Here is a 21,563-nt window from a genome sequence, read left to right as displayed (position 1 = left end):
CTTGTCCCCACCCAACACTGAACATGTTCTTGTCCCAACACTAAACATGTTCAAAACTTACGGCTCATTGACAAGTGAAGTACAGTTTCAGTGACCTAGGCATATGAAGGGATAGTGTAGTATGCACTTTGCCCAGCTGCCTTTGCCTTCCCTTACACGAGTCAGGTACCTATTAGAGCTGGTTGAACTCAGCGACATCCCATGCACTCCTGCCTGAGGATTCGAACTCAGGTTAACAGTCAAACGGTCTACCATTTGACCAAGGCCGTCCCCTCACAATAAATCTACTTGTTATACTAGGTATACTAGCTATACCCCTTAAAAACCACCGCTAAACCTGCAAGCTATGCCCCTCAAAACTTCCTCGCTAATCCTACAAGATCTAGCTATACCCCTAAAAAAACTCTTGCTAAACCTGGTAGCTATACCCCTAAAAATCCCTCGCTAAACCTGCTAGCTATACCCATAAAATCCCCCCTCGCTAAACCTGCTAGCTATACCCATAAAACCCCCCTCGCTAAACCTGCTAGCTATACCCCTAAAAATCCCTCGCTAAACCTGCTAGCTATACCCCCCCCCCAAAAAACCCTCGTTAAACCTGCTAGCTATACCCATAAAATCCCCCCCCCCCCCCGCTAAACCTGCTAGCTATACCCCTCAAAACCCCCTCGCTAAACCTGCTAGCTATACCCCTCAAAACTCGCTTGCTAAACCTGCTAGTTATACCCCTCAAAACCCCTCGCTAAGCATCTAGCCCACAGACCGGGAACCGCTTACAACAAAGACCTCTCCTACCACTGAGAGATGTAAAAATTACTCAGCCCCTGGTATCGACCCAAGTTGATCTGGACTGATACGACACGTTACCCGGGGCAGATGGAACCTCCCTACTAGCCTGGACATTTTTACCCAACTTGGAAATCCACAATATATTTTCAAAAACAGTCTAAACTGTAATCATCTATTTTCGTCCCTGACTCACCGACTGCAGAGCTTGGCCGTAGAATCTAACAGACCCGCCGAGCGCGGATATTGATCCGAGCCTGACGTAGGCTGGTGAGAACCATTGTCTATTGAATATGCAACGTTTCGCCCTCGTTCTCGTCATAGGAAGAAAATCGCTCAGTGCTGGCCCGACGACACGCCTTCCGTCGTGTCATTTTATCAACAGCGCACATTGAGCGAAGGGTCGAGGGATTGAATGCAGGTAATGGAAGCGTTGGATTGTTCGGATTTCTAGCATTTCATTCTTATTCGGCCTAAATGTGGCCTGTCGCCTGTGTTGTGCTGGGACAGATTTAGGGGAAAATTCGGTACGTTTAATTGATTTTGTATAAAAAAAAATGTCTTAGCTAGGCCTATGCTTGTACACGGAGAACTTCGATTTTATATTTTAATATTATTAATCTGTTTTTGTTAGATCTAGTTTGTGCTAACTGGCTGTGCTTAATCTAACTGTGTGGTATTATTGCTTAGCCGTGGGCTAGTCTATTCCGTGTGTCAATCGTCTGCAAGCGCCTAGGCTTATCGAAGCGTTGGTCAGTGGCCAGCATCTTGTGTCAGCCGAAATTGTGTAACACGAATGTTGGTGAAGCTAGACCCCCTGCACAACTGACAGACGTACTGGCCTTAAGATGTAAGATTTGCCTGTATCGTCTGTTGGTGGGGTATGTGTGTTGGTGGGGTATGTGTGCTGGTGGGGTATGTGTGCTGGTGGAACTAGTCAACTGTAGCCTCGTATTGTCAGACCTAACACCGGCCCAACTATTTTTTTTCGCTCGACTTTATCGACGTAAGATCCTAGGCTAGTGTATGGCTGAAACTTGGACACAGACGGCTGTGCTGTTAGGGTAGGGCGGTGGGGGGGGGGGGGGGGGGTGATGGTTAGGGCAGTGGGGGTGGTGTGGTGGTTAGGGCACTGGGGTAGGGGTGGTAATGTTTAGGACAGTGGGGTAGGGCTAGGATTGTGGTATTATGACAATGGGGTATGCGTTATATTTTCACCACAGATGGGATTAGCAGGTTCGTGGAGTTGTGCTTGAAAGTTGTTTAAAAAAAAACTCTTTTGCTCGTTCTTGTTTTACGTTTTTTACAATATAACTACAAGTAGATCTAAATGCCTTAACCTAATAGTTTTAATATACCTTGTGCCTAGTTCTAAATAATTTGGTAGGCTACAAGATAAAGAAATCCATTTATAATCCTTTCCCATTCGTCCAGTTCACATGACACACGGGGCAGATGAAGTAGGGTTCATCTGTTTCAGTGACCAGTGTTTCTTCCAGACTTTTTTCTCCGGGGGGGGGGGGGGGGCACTTGAAATCTTGGGGGGGGGGGGCGGTAAACTTTCTTCGGGGGGGGGGGGGGAGGGGGGGCGGACACTGTTAAAAGTATATATTTTCGCCAGGAAGAAACTCTGTCAGTGACTTCGGCATACATGGATGGATATGTAAAGTGTGGTCAAAATTACCCACTATTTATAAATAGCTTTTAAGTGTATTACGAAAATACGACGACGATTTTAGGGCCTATTCGTTTCCATATTAGAAAAAAATGTTGCTGGTTAAAATATCTCTTCGGGATCTTCCACTGTCACTTTCCTAGGGGAGAATGGGGGAGGGAGGACATTGTGCAGACAGTAATTTTACACACTCGCCAGTAGACCCACACACACTCGCCACTAGACCCACACACACTCGCCAGTAGACCCACACACTCCCCAGTAGACCCACACACACTCGCCACTAGACCCACACACACTCGCCAGTAGACCCACACACACTCGCCACTAGACCCACACACACTCGCCAGTAGACCCACACACACTCGCCACTAGACCCACACACACTCGCCAGTAGACCCACACACACTCGCCAGTAGACCCACACACACTCGCCAGTAGACCCACACACACTCGCCACTAGACCCACACACACTCGCCAGTAGACCCACACACACTCGCCAGTAGACCCACACACTCGCCACTAGACCCACACACTCGCCAGTAGACCCACACACTCGCCAGTAGACCCACACACACTCGCCAGTAGACCCACACACACTCGCCAGTAGACCCACACACACTCGCCAGTAGACCCACACACACTCGCCAGTAGACCCACACACTCGCCAGTAGACCCACACACTCGCCAGTAGACCCACACACTCGCCAGTAGACCCACACACACTCGCCAGTAGACCCACACACACTCGCCAGTAGACCCACACACACTCCCCAGTAGACCCACACACACTCGCCACTAGACCCACACACACTCGCCAGTAGACCCACACACACTCGCCACTAGACACACACACACTCGCCACTAGACACACACACACCCGCCAGTAGACCCACACACACTCGCTAGTAGACACACACACACACACGCCAGTAGCTCCACACACTGACACAGTTCACCACTGTCTGTACTCGGTGTGGCGGTTAATCGCTTGACCTTTGACCGTTGAGCTCACACTGAAGGGGAGCAACAATTTAAAGCAGTGGCACACATGCACACACTTTGGCCCAGTTCTCTGCTCAAGGTCGTTGGCCTGATGACCAGCCGTTTTAACATAGTTTACACGCCAACAATAGCTGTTGGTCTAACAGCCACATTTCCTACAGTAGCTCTAGTTCTAACATCCACATTTCCTACAGTAGCTCTAGTTCTAACATCCACATTTCCTACAGTAGCTCTAGTTCTAACATCCACATTTCCTACAGTAGCTCTAGTTCTAACATCCACATTTCCTACAGTAGCTCTAGTTCTAACATCCACATTTCCTACAGTAGCTCTAGTTCTAACATCCACATTTCCTACAGTAGCTCTAGTTCTAACATCCACATTTCCTACAGTAGCTCTAGTTCTAACATCCACATTTCCTACAGTGGCTCTAGTTCTAACATCCACATTTCCTACAGTAGCTCTAGTTCTAACATCCACATTTCCTACAGTAGCTCTAGTTCTAACATCCACATTTCCTACAGTAGCTGTCTAACATCCACATTTCCTACAGTAGCTATAGTTTCAACATCCACATTTCCTACAGTAGCTGTCTAACATCCACATTTCCTACAGTAGCTATAGTTTCAACATCCGTATCCAACAACCGTTTAATGTATGACAGATAACAGCAATTATTACACCCACAAAAAGTATTCGCTGTAAGTGTAAGCAATGCTAATTTATTCACAGTAAAAGGTCACAGGTTTTTTCCCATTCGTGATCACCAGCCCCTCCCCTTTCTTCTGCTAATGATAAATATTTGGTGAGGACTTAGAATAAATCCATTGTGACACACCCATAAACAGTCTGATAGCCCCGCCCTAAAGTCTTGTCTGCTACTTTGTGTTTGTGGGGGGGGGGGGGGGGGGGGGGTAAGGAGCAGACAATATACAGCATGTATCACCCTTGGACCAGAGGCAATTTAAAAAATAAATTAAACAAATTAAGATTACATTCAGATGTACCTGTAAGATAGAAATCTGTAGGACCAAAAGTTAGTGGCACAAGACACATCCATTTTATCAAATTGAGACACAGTAGTTCCTCTCATTAACTTTATACATAGCACACAGTGTCACACATACACATCAGCAGTCATTCTTGACACGTTTCATACACATCGAATTATATACATTACACTTGTCAAATTCATGCAACATCAAATTATATACATTACACTTGTCAAATTCATGCGACATCAAAGTATATACATTACACTTGTCAAATTCATGCGACATCAAAGTATATACATTACACTTGTCAAATTCATGCAACATTGCACACAAGTTACACATAATACACACAAATGACACACAATACACACTAGTGACACATAATACACACAAGTGACACATAATACACACAAGTGACACATATTACACACTAGTGACACATATTACACACAAGTCACACATAATTCACACAAGTCACACATAATTCACACAAGGCACACAATACACACAAGGCACACATAATACACACATAATACACACAAGTGACCCTTACAGCATGTGACACATATTTCTCATTACACATCAAGTGACACATTACACAAGTGACACTCAATACACATATTACACACAAGCTATCATTACACAGATGTAGGTCAGTGTGTAGCCATCATTACACAGATGTAGGTCAGTGTGTAGCCATCATTACACAGATGTAGGTCAGTGTGTAGCCATCATTACACAGATGTAGGTCAGTGTGTAGCCATCATTAAACAGATGTAGGTCAGTGTGTAGCCACTTGGCGTTTAAAAAATGCGTGCTAACACATTTTTCAACAATATCTAAAAGCTGGTTGTCTTTTAAAATCTTATTTCGGACTTCGTCTTATTATTAGTTTTAATAAGTAGTTTAACTTCAATTTTCCTTTCCCTGGCGATTTCCCCCTCTCCCTCGTACCCCCCCCCCCCCCCCCCCCCGCGCACACTTACACACTCCTAATTGGAAAGAGATGATAAGTAAAATATATATCGCTATCTCCACAATACTTTTGTCAAGTGAATATTACAGTCAATGTCTGGCGTATCAAAACTTCTTACAAACGAAGGCAAACTTAGACGATCAAATATTTACTGCGTACCAAAAGGTGTTGCCAGCTATTGTGATCTACTGTAGGACTTAGAATTTAATTAATAGCAGCTTGCTTTATTATCTTCCTCCGTGTAGTATGCGTTCGGGTTTTCCCGCAGACAGCAGAGACACCAGTAGCGGCGTGCGGCAGACATTGTAGTGTGTTGTTTAAAAACTTGTCGGATGTTGCTTGTGGAAACTCTATGTGTAGACTCGCGTTGATCTATTGACGAGGGGCGCACGAGACAGACCCCCCTTGTTGTCTGGATTGTTGCATAGGATACACCCCCAGCTAGTTACAAACAGCCAACATGGCTTGTTGTTTGTCCGACGATCTCAAGGAGCAGAAGCGAATCAATCAAGAGATCGAAAAACAGCTACGAAAGGATAAAAGCAATGCACGGAAGGAGCTCAAACTTCTTCTCTTGGGTAAGTACATAAGATAACAATTTTGTTGTCACATTTCTGCAGACCCTAGGCCTTTGTATGCCAAATATATAATGTAGTAGGACTATACTTCTAGCAATCTAGCTGATCTAGATCTAGAATATGTATTAATTTTGTTATGTATCAACTCTAGTCTAGTTAGTTAGTTAGGCTATGCGATTATGTTTTAGGTGGTGGGTTCATGTAGTTTTACAGAAACTACTAACTAGGCTAATGTAGTCATAATCTGTAGCAACACGCAGAATTAGCCATAAATGTTTGTATTGCTATATTGCTAGAATTGTCTAGGCCATATGCCTAACTAAATGTTTGTGTATTTTTAAAGCTAAAACTATGTAGGTCATAAATATTCCTATGCCTAAATTTATGTAGGTCATAAATATTTGAATTTTGTAGGGCTAAAATTATGTTGGCCATAAATATTTGAATTTTGCATGGCTAAAATTATGTAAGCCATAAATATTCTTATGGCTAAAATAATGTAGGCCATAAATATTCTTATGGCTAAAATTATGTAGGCCATAAATATTCTTATGGCTAAAATTATGTAGGCCATAAATATTCTTATGGCTAAAATCATGTAGGCCATAAATATTCTTATGGTTAAAATTATGTAGGCCATAAATAGTCTTATGGCTAAAATTATGTAGGATATGAATATTTGTATGGCTAAAATTATGTAATAAGCCATAAATGTTTTAGGTTAAAATTATGTATGTCATAAATGTTTGTTGTACTGTATGGCTAAAACTACATAAATAACTGTATTTGTATGGCTAAAATAATAATTATAAAGGCCATAAAAATTGGTATTACTGTATTACCTTGCTATACTCTAAACAATAATATTTTTTGTTATTAAAATAAAAAGCTGTTCATTTTCTCCTAGGGAAGGGGGGGGGGGGTATGGCAGGGAGTGATTCAGTGGAATTTATGTTAACCAATCAGCTGTTTACTTGTGACTCAACCAGTTTGCTGTGTGTTGTTCTCACCATCCATTATCACAATGAGATGTCCAGTACTGGTCCAGTTTTAAACATGTGATCATACATCTTGTACATACTTGTATCAAACAAACACATTACATATCACAAACATCAAGACAGCATATCATTATCAATTCCTTGGAGTCATCCCCTTTAACTAAGGTTATCATAGGTGTTTATACATTAAGAAAAATTCACTAAGTGCTTGGCCATAGCCTACTATTTAAAATCTTCCAACGAAATAACAAAGTGTGTAAAGCCTACGTGTAGTGCCAATGGATGCATGCCAACAGAGACGAATTATAATAGACAAGGGAAGTAACTTTTACGGTTAAAATGTATCCCGTTGGACAGACTACCTCCCTTGTTTTAAAATCTTCAGTCAAAGGGGTTGTCTAAGCAATTAATGTTTAAAAAAAAACAATTTGAAATAAAAATACCGGTGTATTATAAGTTTTATAACATTTTTTTAGAAAATTAGTTTATAATATCGCAAGCTTAAACATGTACTGCTGTAACTAGACCCAGCTATTTTTTACCTTTAAAAAATTATTCACAGTGATTTATTTAACAATTAGGCCTCTGTGAATTTTGACATTTTCTCTTTTAATTAAAATTAAATCCTTACAGCTTTACTATTCACTATTTCTTGTATGAAGCTGCGTGTCGATTGCATCAACTTGGATCTGAATTAAACCAAAAGAAACCTGTGTGTATTTTGAAAGCCTTGACCGTGATTTCAAATATACCCCCCCCCCTTTTTCAATAATGTAACCAATGCATTCACCTTAGATTATTGTTTACTGTGTATTGGAATACCAGCCCCTGATTTGTGCTCTACGTCACTGGTTGAAGCGTCGGCCACTGACACACTGATCTCGGCCAAATGCTAGCGCGACAAAAATGTCCATCTACAGTGTGAACAGGCGTACACACGAAACTCCATAACCTAACCAAAAACGTTTGGGTTTTGTTGTAGCTAAAACCAAACAACCCAACAACCGTTGCTGCGGTCTGTGACTGCCTAAAAAAGAGACAGTGGCTGAAAGATCGATATGAAAATCTCAGGCCCAAGCCTTGAGATGCTTATGTATGAACGCTATGAATGAGTTACTGTGGTGCTATATTTAGACGCGATCAATACCTGACGGTGCTGGGGGTAGAGGACACTCGATGACAACTTCATTCTTTTACTCAATTTTAATACCAACATTTCATTTCTTTCGTTTTCAAACTTTTACGACCGAGGTAAACCTAATTTATGCAATCAACATAATTATTCTCAAGTAATTCAGAAAAATAACAAATCTCTTGCTTGTATTACTTATCACGAGTACTGTTATTTTCTGAATAATTTCATAAAATACAATTAACATGCAAATCGTAAAGCGGTGAATAAATAATACTCGTTGTTTGTCCAAACAGTGCACGGCACGTTTTAAAATGCTACTAAATATCAATATTCTAATATTTAGCCACACATAAAGATACCGATATACCCCACAATTACATATTTCTAGACATACCAAACATGACGCTCATTACTGTCTTCACAGCCAAACACCTTTGTTATACTGTTTCACTCTCTCGCGCTAAAGAATGAATTACCATAAAATACCTTTTAGAACTAGGAATGCATGATATATATATATATATATATATATATATATGCATGCTATTATTTGTGTCATAAACATTAATTTAAATAATGCTGATTTGTCTATAAATACAAAAAACTTTTAAGCCTAATCTACGTGAAAAAACTCACCAAATCCTACTTTAGTACTCACCATTAATAAAGATGTTTGACTGAACCGATTTAACGAGTTATTACAATTGGTAATTAGGTGTAATAAATGTGTGAATCACACGTATGGACCTTACTAGATCTAGTATTTTGATTTTATTCAAAGACCGCTAACAAAAAACATCAATTTAAAATAAAATAAGGCGAAAAATTATTATAAAATTTACTGTATATAATTTTCATTACACTATTTTAATAAACATGTATTTTATATTCTTTAAAAAAATGCTTAATATTTAATGTTTTCTTGGTAAAACCAAAATCTTAATTAAAATTAGAGCATTGGGATTTTTTCACAATGGAAGTTAAGTAGGCTAGGTCACCGGCTCATTAGGTATGCATTGACCAGCCTCATATCAGTGAACATCCCATAATTTCAGCACTGGTGGCTGTTATCGGAATTGACATATATTTTTAAAAAATCAATATGTAAAAGAATACAAAATCTAACGGTCATTTTAAATTCTATTTTGGTAGAAGCATTCGATTTTAACAAAGCTTGGAATAAATAAGCATTATTTATAATTTTATAATACCAAATACACGTTACCGTCAGCTGACCTGGCGGGCAGAAAAAACTCCCTCTGCACCACACCCAAGCAAAATTGGAGTGCCTCCATTATCAAGTCGGCCGAATGGTTGGTAAATTTTGAGCAGCTATCGGCGAGGTGCCGTTCTTAATTTTATTGTGAATTTGTTTTTCTTGTTACATCTTTTCACACTGGAGAGACTTAAAAACACGTCACAGTGGTTGGATAACGGTTTTCCTGCCCTAGCTGGCAAATATTTCACCGGAGACGGCGCTTTACCCCGAGTCGTCTTCGTAAAAGTAGCAGCGCTATGGCCTGTTGTATACCAGATGAGCTGAAAGAGCAAAAAAGGATAAATCAAGAAATTGAACGTCAGCTCAAAAGAGATAAGCGAGATGCTAGGAGAGAGTTAAAACTTTTGCTTTTAGGTAAGTGCAGCACTCGCCTAGATGCTCGGATTGTGACTCGAGCCAGTTCCGTGCCCTGCTTGTAGTGACCCCACTCGTGTCTAGATACCAAAACAAGACCTCATTTGCCCTAATTCGGCCCTGATTGTGTCCTGAGGCAAGGTCACACGACCCAATCACTGCATCATATATCAGCATATTTTTCTTTTAGTTCATTTTCTAGTATGCATTTTCTAACTGCAGCTCCATGGTGAATAAACAAAGCATTTGTATTGACCATAGTTTATGACGAGTAGCCATCTTTTAATACTGTCCGCCATTTTGTATGTTTGATTAGTTTAAGGAAGACCGTGGAATTGAAAGTGGGAATGATAGATTTATCGTTGTCTAACCTGCTACCATACATTGTTGTTAGAGTTATGATTGCCAATTGCTATGAGTTTCCAGCTCGACATTCTTATTCAAATTTTACAAGGCCCATTCCCGTGCATACTATCACATAGATTTTAAATGTACATTATTCTACAATAATCTACAATCTAAAAATCTAAATCTACAACAAACCTCAGTTCAGTTCTTCACAATCACACCTATTGATAAAATATTTGAAATATAGGGGCCTAGACAGTAAAAAAAAAGGGCCAATAATCTAGATTAGATCTAAGATTTATTGACTAATATACACACCCAGTCCTAAATTCTAAACAGACGTAAAATATGAGAATTGTAGGCCTAACAAAAGTAACATTGCATTAGTTAGGGCAGGCCAGGCACCTAATTAATATTATTGTAGGCAATTTAGTTCAGTATAGTATAGTCAAGTGTAAAACACTACTATATTCAATGTATAGGCCTAGGCCTACTAAACACAACTTTACTGCTGGGTTGATTATTACTTGTTTGTTTACTTACTAGATCTATAGATCTAGATTATAGGCCTAACTATTTTAAGTGAACACAGGATTTTCAAATTTAACCTAGCAGATCTAGATCTAGATTTTTCTAGATTCCTCTAGATCTAATATAGTTAAACCTACTACTGTCTGTTGCTGTTTTTGTTAAACTTACAACTGACACTTTATGCTAATTTATGAAGTGGTACAATCTTCAGTACATTGGCATCACTTACTGAATCCATATAGCTTGCTTTTAAAGGTGATGAATACATATTTTTTCATCTTAAATAATAAATTAGTTTGTTGAGCTAAAGGAAAAGTATTTCGACCAGGTTTTAAACTATTTATGATTAATTGCCTAATGCCTATTTACTTTCTACTTTGCAGCTACATTAACTTTAATTTTGAGTACTATTGGCTTTGTAGATAACTTAACCCTTTGTGTATCATTTCCAAATTTTTTGTCATTGTACATTCAGTGACACCCCAAAAAAAATTTTTTTTTTTACACATGATCGTAGCTGTGGCTAATTCTGATTGCCTTTTTTTTCCAAAATCTTGAACTAAACAATCGTGTTTTGTTTGTCTCCTCTACTTGTGTCACAGTTGAGTACTTTTCTCTTGCTGTCATTTTGGGTTATTTCTTTCCTTATTAAATGACAATTTCTAGCACACAAAAAAGGAAAATATGGATATAATTAAGCTAAAGAATGAAAAATCATATTTGAATTAATATGTACTACAATCTACTTCAAAATGTTGTATCAAAGCAACAAAAATATAGGTCTAAGTACGAGAAAAATAGACATATTGCGCAAGATTTAGGGTACTAGATATACATTATATATATATATATATAAACACACACTAATATTACTCGCTAGCCTGAAGGCGTGGCCGGTTGCTAACAACAATATGGCGTACAGACCGGATGCATGACTTTGGACGATTTTTTGTCTTAGTTCCAGTGACCTTCTTAGGATTACTGTTTAAAATGTTTACCACGAGCAAAATGGCGGGGTTTTTGCGTTATAAAAACAAACCATAGGTGGTAGGGCTAGATATGCCAGAAAAGCATTTTAAAATTTGGTTTGGAGAATGGAGGCTAAATTTGAAAATTGGTTTCATTAAAATTAATAGAACTTTTAAAATATCAATGGTGTAGGTACAAAAATGAGCGAGAACGTAGAGCATTATTAGTTTTATCAGTCTATGAAAAAAGAAATCAAATATTGTGAGCTTTTTTTTTATAAGACCTGCGTTCATATCACAACCAATTTATTTTTATTTTTTTAAAACCATGTGGCCGCTATTTGGCTCATACTAGTGAGGAACTCTGGTGCATACCCAATTAAAAAGTCAAACCGATTCGTGGTTTGCCATGGCTTCAGACATAAGTTGTGTTGTCATCGAGAGGTGTGTCGTGTCTTGGCAGAGAGTGACAATAAATATTAAGTTAAGTAATTTAGTTAAAAAATTAACTAAAAACTTCAAAATTAGTGCCTAGTGGATTAAATATGGATATCTTTTATTCAGTGGTCATGTTTAAATTGAAAATTGTGTAAATTTTAGATTTAGTGAGAAAATCTAATATACACATATTTATGAAAGGCCTACGATGTTCTTATGTTTATATTATTCACAGTTGCAAAGTAGGATGCTGTGTTCCTCCTTTATGTTAAAACATATTTCTTTTTAGAATAACAGCACTTAAAGGAGTTTGCAAATGATTACTTACATAATCTGCCATAAAATAAACCAGGTTGTCCAGATAACTTTAAGTTACTAGTTCAAATGTTTGATGACCTGCAGTGATTCAGTACAAAGTCCAAAGCTTGTTTTCTGCTTGATGTTAAAAGGTTTAGAAACTCTATGGTCACAAATTTTTTAGATATCCATTTATCTTTTACCTAATATATTTAGTTACATTTTAATTTTCCATGCATCACACCATCTTTAGACACATTTTTGTATACAAACCTTGACCCTGCTCAAAGCAGCCTAATGTTCTTTTTACCACATGGGTTGAAACTTTCAAAGAATGCACAGTGTTTAGAGGCAGAAAAGAAAGAAAACTATTATGTTAAAGTATATAAATTGTTTTTCTTTGAGTTTATGAAGAGAAAAGATTAAAAAATTTTTATCATTAGGTCAGGTAGAGTTTAAAATATCTTCAAAGGCTATATTAATATGAGTGTTGAGCTTTCTTCAAGTTGAAGCGCCTTAATATTTGTTCACACAGTTGGCCAAATTATGTATTTACAAACAGCCTGTCTGGCAACAGGCATAAAATAGATGCAACACATATTCTGCTTGTATAAAAATGAAAGATCTTATTAGAAATAATTTAAACCTAAATTTTTTCATCAATGATGTATATTTTTGATAAGCACATCTACAATAAAGTGTAGCATTTGAAAAGTATTGGTAGTTGAAAAGTCTACTAATTAAAGTGTGTGTAAATAATACATTTTAGGGACGGTGTAGTCAAATGGTAGTTTACAATTGCTATCCTGAAAGACTTGAGTTTGGATCCCACACTTGACTCAGTAGGACGTCCCATAGTCCACGCAGCTCTGATGGGAAAAAAATGCAGCTGGTCAGTTTGTCAGAGCTCAAGACACACACCTGACTAATAGGATTCACAATTGGATTTTATCTGTGTAGATGATAGAACTCTTAAGAATGGTTTAGTTAATGCCCATATGAAACTGGTGGCATTCAGTACCTCCTTAAAGGTTAAGAAACACTGCTTTAAATTTTCACTTTGGATTTTATATGGAAATAAATATTGAACAAGCAAAAGATGCAACGAAATTCATAAAAAAATATTTTACCATCATTTAAGAAAAAAATGCAATGCTATGTTTAAACAGTAATGATTAAAATTTTATACATTTACAAAATAGAGGTTACTGTAGTGTAAGAGGTGTGAGCAGAGAATTTTATGACTATTGCTTTTCTTTTTACTTTAAAATAAAATTAAGCAAATGAGAAATTCTTAGAAAAAACCACATGAGTTTTATTTTTGTTCAAATAAATGTAAATATATATTCAAATGTAACGACTGGTCTCTTTCTTATACCGCGTTTACACTTGCGACATGTATACCATACATTTATAGAAAAAAAAACTTCGCTATACGGCCGAAGTTAATAGGGGAGCCTACTCACTTATTGCGTAGTTTTTTTTCTAACCATGTATGGTATACATGTCGCAAGTGTAAACGCGGTATTACACATATAGCAACATACAGTATTTTAATCTTAGTATGGTTCGATCTTGGTATATTTAAATGGTATTATGAGCAATCATTTATCAAGAATCAGATTTATCTGTTTTTGAACTAGAATTTTATTCATTAGCCCTTTTTTTATAATCACATATTGGCGTCTGCCAGATTTGTTGCGACACTTACAAGGACAAAACATGTTTTTTTGTGCATTATGGCACCTGAGTAGTCTAAAAGGTTAGAATTTCCATGTTTAAAAAATGTATGTAGTAAAATTATCTAATGCAGAGATAATTACCTATTAACAGAGCTGAGATCTTCTCTAAACTTTCTTGTATAAACTTATCAAATTCTACCAAACTGAATAGGTGCTCACACAGAAGTTAGGTGTAAACAAAAGTTTGTAGAATCCCGTGCAGACGACCTTGTAATTGTATAAATAAATTTCATCCACGTGACTGAAACAGTACTCCAGTATCAGTGTTCACAGACATCATACAAACAAGATTGCGAAATAGTTTTTTATAATTTTTATACCATTACATTACTTTCTCAAAACTTAGTATATGAGAAGAAAAATTGATTATACAGTAGTGATGCAAATTGAAGATTAACAAGTTTTAATTTTATGACCACTTCTGTTTTAATATACCAGATACACAATTTTAAAATTATTTGCCTCTTTGAGAGTCCAACATGTATGCTGTCATTCAAATGATCATTTTCACAAAATTTAATACTTTTTTGTTCATGTTTAACTTGACCAAATGCTGATCAAGCTAGATTCTCATTTCATCATCTGATACTTTTTCATACTCTCACAGTTTTATTAGTCACATGATTAAATGTTAAACCCAACAGATATAAATTCTAAGGTTACATAGATAATAGCTGATGAAAGATGGCTGTCATAAAATTTACACTCTAGTTTTGGGTATGACATGGACGATAGCGTGATAGACTGCTAACACGAACATCTTGAGTTCAAATCTAGGTTCAAGTCAGTAGAACATCAGAGTCCATCCAGCTGTAATGGTTACCTAACTATTGTTAGGGAGAGTAAAGGCAGCTGGGCATAGTCCTGACCACACTATCTTTTCATATGCCGAAGTCATAGAAACTGGTGAACTCTACTTCACTTGCAAAATGGACTGTGAGGTTAAAAAATGGTACTTTGCTTTATTTTTTTGAGTTTAGCATGGGTTTTTTAAGTATGACAGGTTGATTTCCTGCCCTAACCTAGTGACTCGCGTGAACAAAATCTAAATATACTTAATAAACTATATAAAATATATATTTCTATTGTGATAGGACATTTACAATGCACTATGGTAGGCCATGCAGTCCAGTCTACTTTTGTCTGCCATGATGAGGAACAGTCTACCCTGGTAGAACATGTAGAAATCCAACACCATGTTTTTAAACTTTGATCTTTGTGTTACAATCAGGAATCTTATTTCCATTTAATAGACTATTCACCAACAGATTACTGATGCTTTTAAATCTGTTGTGTGTTTCTTTTTGTATTCCATAATAACTAAAAACTTTATCCATGTTAAAATAAGAATAAACTAAAATCTAGTTCAGTTTTATCACAGCCAGAGTGATGAGTATGGAGGACTTGTTTTGATATTTAATGATAATGCATAGAATATATGCTCATATTATATCCTAGACATTGAGGTTATGCCAAACAGCGGCACCCGATTTAAGATATACGTTTAAGCCATTTGCTTCTGAAGTGTCTACCAACATTACAATAGGTACTTTAACTCTTCGAACCCTTAATTCCTGACCCTAAAATCCCTGTTGATTTTCTTAGTTTAATAAACATTTGTACATGAATTATTGCCAATAATTGTACATGGTATGCTAGTCTTCCCAGTCGATAGACCCTTGTTCAGACATAGCTAAGTGTGGACAATTAGAAAGCTGATTATTTGAATTTTCCGTCTATTTATCATAAATTGCAAGTAATTAACAGAACACAAAAAGACTTTGTGGGTGCAGGCTAGACAGGAACTAGCCATGAATCAAACAATACTAGTTGGTCTCAGACCAATTTATCAATCTGTTTTGGCACGGAAATTTAAGACTTGGGCCGAAAAAACCGTACTGGGGATTCAAAGTAAACATTAAACAATAATTTAAAGAAGTAAACCACATAAGTAGCGACATTTTATGCATATAAAAGTTCATCTCTTTGGATTACATATTATATCTATATCAGCTGATGAAAGTTATAAAATAGAACACAGTATTATTTTAGCAAATTTGACAAATGTTCATTTATAAAACAGTTTGTTCCAGGATATGTAATCTAAATTATAGTCAATAAAATATGGAGGAAACATTTAGTTAGCCCACTATGCACACTAAGAATATAACAATGTGCTTAAAAAGCAAACAAAATAATTCAAACATAGTTTAAGATAGTTGTAGCATCAACTAGATTTAATGTTGAATCAAACCAGTAGCTTTTCAACAGTAGTAGTAATGGCTTTATTATTAACTAGTTAGGGTGGGGGAGCACATGTTTTTAAAAAAAAGCTGAAATTAAACAGAACAGTATACAAATCTAGATGCTGGCTAGATACCAATTGTGTAAAACTATACGAAAAGTACAACACTCGATATCTACTGTGTATAATGTCTGTTCTATTAAGTCTTTATTTTCAGTTTAGCAAATTAGCTTTAGCATGTATGTTCCTCTTTTGTGTCATTCACGTACTTCCATGTACGACTGTTCCAACTTTTGGTCATCAGGGGTAGGCATGTCTTCTATAAATGTCACTATTCCTATCCATCTCCTAACCATGTATACCTATCTTAAGTTGAACAAGGGGGGGGGGGGATGGAGGAACTAATGTTCTACTTGGTGGGTGTAGATGTCAGAGACCTAGGGCTTGCTGCCCATGCCTTCAAAGCTCTTAGAATGATTGTCTCTATCTTCATTGGATTGTAAATCTCATCTTATGACATGATGTACACAGATGTGCTTCTCTGGATTAATGTATCAGAGTTAGAAAGTATTGGCAAGTAGTTTCAAAAAACAAAGTCTTAAAAAAAGGTTATTGACCTTTGCCCTAACCCAAGTCATGGTAAGAAAAATTGCATCAGGTTGCAGTGTCATATGTCACTGTAGAACAACAATCTTTTTAATGGTGAGAAGCTCGCCTGTCATCACATTATAAATTACTAGCAAATGTTGATTGGTGAAGGGTCTATGAACATTCTGTTTTTGTAGTTGTTTAAAAGTAAATAGGAATACAAATCAAGGCTATTGCAATGTTATTGTTAAAACATCTGAAGCCATTTAACTTTCTTTGTTTAATTTTTCTGTAGTCACGCTAAAGAAAATCTTTATGATGAAATGAAGCTGCTTAAGATTCAACTTATTACACTTAGATAGGGAGAAAATGTTTTTATTATGGTAAATTTTAAAAATCAGTTTTCTCTACATGAATTTTTTAAAATGTTAAAATTTTCTGGGCTAATAAATTTTCAGTTTTTTTTTCTTTTACCAACATGTTAGTCACAATGTTCAATTTGTATCCAAATAACATTCAATAGTTATTTATTTAGAAGTTGTTTGTTGTTTATAAACTTATTTTAAAATTTTTATTAATAATTTACATTTAGTTGATCGTACCCATTAAAGACTATTGTACCCATTAAAGACAGTTCTCCTTTATTATTTTGAACGAATTTACAGAATTATAGATTCAGTGTATATGTTTTTACTTTCACTGATGATTATGATATTTGAAAGTTGAAAAATCAAAAAAACAAACATAAACCTTAAGTAATTTAAGATACAAATTTATATTTAGGTAAACTTATCTGTGATTCTTCTCAAACTTCTATTTTTGTGTGCAATTGATAATAAATAAACCAGGATTATTTTTTTACTTTTAGGTACTGGAGAATCTGGTAAAAGTACCTTCATTAAACAGATGAGGATTATCCATGGTGCTGGCTATTCAGATGAGGATAAACGCAGCCATATCAAAATTGTATACCAAAATATATTCATGGCCATGCATGCAATGATAAGAGCAATGGATACACTCAATATTCAGTATATAAATCCAGCAAATCGGGTAAGTTCACTAAATTTTTGCTTTTATTTGAAACACTAATGCACCTATTTTATTAATAATACTGAGTTTTTGTGAAATTCTGATTTTTTAATGTTTTCCTGTTTGTTTCACCTTCCTAAACTTGTGTTTAGTGGCTTTCTGGTTCCCAATTTCAACTACAGCTCATCAAAATAAAGTGTGTATTTTAAGTGCATCAATTTTGTCAAGTTTAGCTTGACTATTATATTCCTAATGCATATTAAACAACATAAAATCTATTAAACTATTGTTTGCAATAATACCATTACAAATCTATTAAACTATTGTATAAAATTTATTACACTATTGTTTGCAATAATACCTTTACAACCCACTGTAATTTGAATTATGAGACAAACAGTTTATCAGCGTCGTGAATGAATAATGTGGTCATCATAAGTTCTTTGTTCAAGTGAGGCCAACCAGTCCACCCAGATCTTTTATATAATTGAAGTTATAAAAAGTAAAAACTCCTAGACAAAGACCACATCTTATGAATAAATATATGTGATTTAGACCAATGTTTGGCAAAGTAAATGCATTGCAATTTGCATGCACATTGTTTGATCTGTTTTTCTATTTCTGAAGGACAGCCCTGATTTCACCTGTTTGACTATCCAAGTCACCCTGAATATTTGTTTTTAGACATCACATAATCAACTGATTAATTTACCTAAATGTTTATTTATTTTTAAACATAACTACTTGTTGCAAAATATGAGTGAATATATGAAATGAAAACAATTTTACGAAGCAGAACAATTTCTGCTATAGTTAAATTCTTTCAAAAATTTTTCTTCCTTGCTTTTCTAATAGTTGTTATAGTTATACACAAAAGTAAGCTTTCCCACTTAATCCAGTCAGCCAACTTAAAAAATGTTTAAAACCTTTGGTTTCCTACATATATTGAGATACTTTAGATAAAGCAACCCAACACAAAACTAGTATTTAGTATTGTAGCATTGTTGCCATGCAGTGTTCAGCATTTAGAAAGTGACTATGGCTAAACTCATGCTGAAGCTAAACTATGAGCAGGCATACTTATCGTCCAGCTTTCACAACGTTCCTCTAATTTGAAAAATACGGGAAAATGTCAAATTTAAAAATCGAATTGAAAAAAAAAGAATGAGACAAAAGTTATTATTAAGTTATTCGTTTCAGTTGTAATGTTTTGGTCAAGATTAACTTCACCAACATTTTCATGGAAAATGTCTGCTGCCAGGACTTCGGGAGCTAAAAAATGATGAATATTTTAGAAATATTCTGAGAAAGTTTCATATATTAAATAAAAAAATATTTTTTTTTGGGATTTGTAATAGTAAGTTAAATTAAACAATAAAATAAAATATACATTAAAAAGAATACAATCAACCCATTACTACACGCACTAACTAAAATAAAAATAAATAAAAATATTAATACTGAAATAAAAAAAATTAGAATAATTATTACAACGAGCTGATCCGCGACGTAGCATACGCCACTATCTAGTTGTTTTATTTACTACTTATCAGCAATTCATAATTTGTGAATTCGACACTACCCCACCCCCTGCCTTTCCCCACCCCGCCCAGTGAAAGCAGCCGTTTACAGATGACAATGAGAATATCAAGCAGAACTTATCTCCCTTTAGTTTCCAATTGTTTAAAAACTAAATTATCTGCCCCTAATAGCCGTCACTTATTCGAACCGGCTCTACTATTGTAAACATTCGGGGTGAACCATAGCTCACCTGACAGGTGGGGTTTAGGGTGGTGGCTAAGCTGTGTGGTGTTTCGTATGGTCCCCATGAAGAGAATTATCTATATAAATATGTCGAGGAGCTTTAGCATTTGTTGTTCATATGGCCTATTCTAGTTCATAACACATAAATCAAAAACACATGAGCCTGGAAAGCAGTCCAAAGACTCAAAAATAAGTATTAGATTGTTGTAGTATCGACTACCCTAGTACTGAATCTAACCAATAATGTTGAAACACTACAGTTGTGGTTTTATTATAGTTAAATTTAGGTTCAGGGGTTCACATTTAAAAAAAAAGTAAGCTGAAATTAATTAGTATTAGGCCTAGATCTATATAGATCATAATTCTGGCTAAATATTAACTTGGTATAAAGCTAAATCTATTCATAAAACTCGTATCTACTTTGTATTTTATTTTTTAAGTATTTATTTTCTGCTAAGCAAAGTAGCATTCAAGCATATGTTCCTCTTACTTGCTTCAAACTCCTCTTTTTTGGGTATCCTTTTGGTTGCCAGGGGTTGGCATAACAGTATGAGATTCTTTGATAATTTTAATTTAATGAAAATCCCACTTTTCCTTTATAATTACAATCACATTCACAAAAACTGAACTGAGCATGAGCTAAGTAGAATAGTTAGAAATAACACATAACAGTGAATGTTTTTATGTGATGATGCCACAAAATACACAACCATATAACCACAGACACCATCAGTAAGTAAAAAACAGTTCTTCAGCATAAAATTTATTTTTGTGGACTTAGTAAAAAATATTGTTGCCCAGGGTTAGGCAAAATACATTCCCTTTAATGCAGTCCTATTAAACAATAGTGAGAACCTTATAAAGACAGATAACTTGCTTTACCACTTACCTTTATATAAAAATTGATTATAAATGCAGTTATGTAATTTTATTTACAGGAAAATGGCAACATGATTCGTCAAGTTGATTATGAGACAGTTACAACATTTGACAAGCCTTGTGTGGATGCTATTATTTCACTATGGAATGATGATGGCATACAAGAATGTTATGACCGCAGGCGTGAATATCAGCTTACAGATTCTGCAAAATAGTAAGTTTTTGTTGAGCAAAATCTCTGTTTTACAAGCAGCTATTGCTGTAAAATGGACATTGCTTGAACTACGTTATGAATTGTGTTTATTGATAAAGTTAAATGGTCATTTAAAAAATGTACACTTAAATTAGTTTTATCTAGCAAATTCTACAATACTGATCTGATTATAACAATGAATGTAGTGTTTGTCATACACTTTCCACCAGCAGTATATTTGTTCAGTACAATGTGTATAAGGGAGCAGAAGATAAAGTCAGAACCAATTTCTTATTGAATATTGTCTTTGTATGACATGGAGTTGAAATCTATATATATATAGAAAGCAATGTGTGTGTGTGTCTCTTTTATGCATTACTATACCTCTTATCACATTGCCGTGAAACTTGGGGAAGTTGTTGAGAATATTCCTGGGGAGGTTTCAGCGAAAAAAATGTCAAATTCGCAGGGGTGGTGCCCCCAGTAGGGCCAATTTTTTTTTCTTTATGTACAGTAAATAAAAATAAGTCGATTGCGGTTTCACACCGTTCATCTGATAGCCTTTGAGGAGTTGATTAGAACACCCCAGGGAAGGGTTCTGCAAAAAAATCTTTTTTAATTTCGTAAGGGCGGCGCCGCGGGAGGGTGCGATTTTTCTTAATATACAGCATAAAAAAATAAGAAAAGTGAATTGCAGTGACACCGTTCACATGATCGCCATGGAACTTAGGGAAGATGTTGAAAATACTCATG

The 21,563-nt window shown here is 35.9% G+C and overlaps 2 protein-coding genes across 4 annotated transcripts in view; both read left to right on the top strand.

Annotated features, from left to right (window-relative positions):
- Positions 1-18,843, top strand: part of LOC131954116 (uncharacterized) — a 245,497-nt gene extending 226,654 nt beyond the window's left edge. Inside the window, exon 2 of the mRNA XM_059317646.1 lies at positions 18,830-18,843. The gene's annotated coding sequence lies outside the window, so the exon portion shown is untranslated. The remainder of the gene's footprint in view (positions 1-18,829) is intronic.
- Positions 1,125-21,563, top strand: part of LOC131954115 (guanine nucleotide-binding protein G(q) subunit alpha) — a 29,691-nt gene continuing 9,252 nt past the window's right edge. Inside the window, exons 1-4 of one of the 3 annotated variants that reach the window (XM_059317644.1) lie at positions 1,125-1,207; positions 5,684-6,016; positions 17,811-17,995; positions 20,677-20,831. In XM_059317644.1, the coding sequence (XP_059173627.1) occupies positions 5,899-6,016; positions 17,811-17,995; positions 20,677-20,831 (458 nt within the window). In that variant the 5' untranslated portion in view covers positions 1,125-1,207; positions 5,684-5,898. Of the gene's footprint in view, positions 1,314-5,683; positions 6,017-9,430; positions 9,786-17,810; positions 17,996-20,676; positions 20,832-21,563 lie in introns of those variants that run through there. The other 2 variants (XM_059317643.1, XM_059317642.1) reach the window with 2 other exon arrangements.

Source organism: Physella acuta, unplaced genomic scaffold, assembly GCF_028476545.2.
Source record: "Physella acuta isolate Inbredline_101_S28 unplaced genomic scaffold, ASM2847654v3 ptg000973l, whole genome shotgun sequence".
NCBI lineage: Eukaryota > Metazoa > Mollusca > Gastropoda > Physidae > Physella > Physella acuta.
This window is presented reverse-complemented; position numbering and strand designations above follow the sequence as displayed.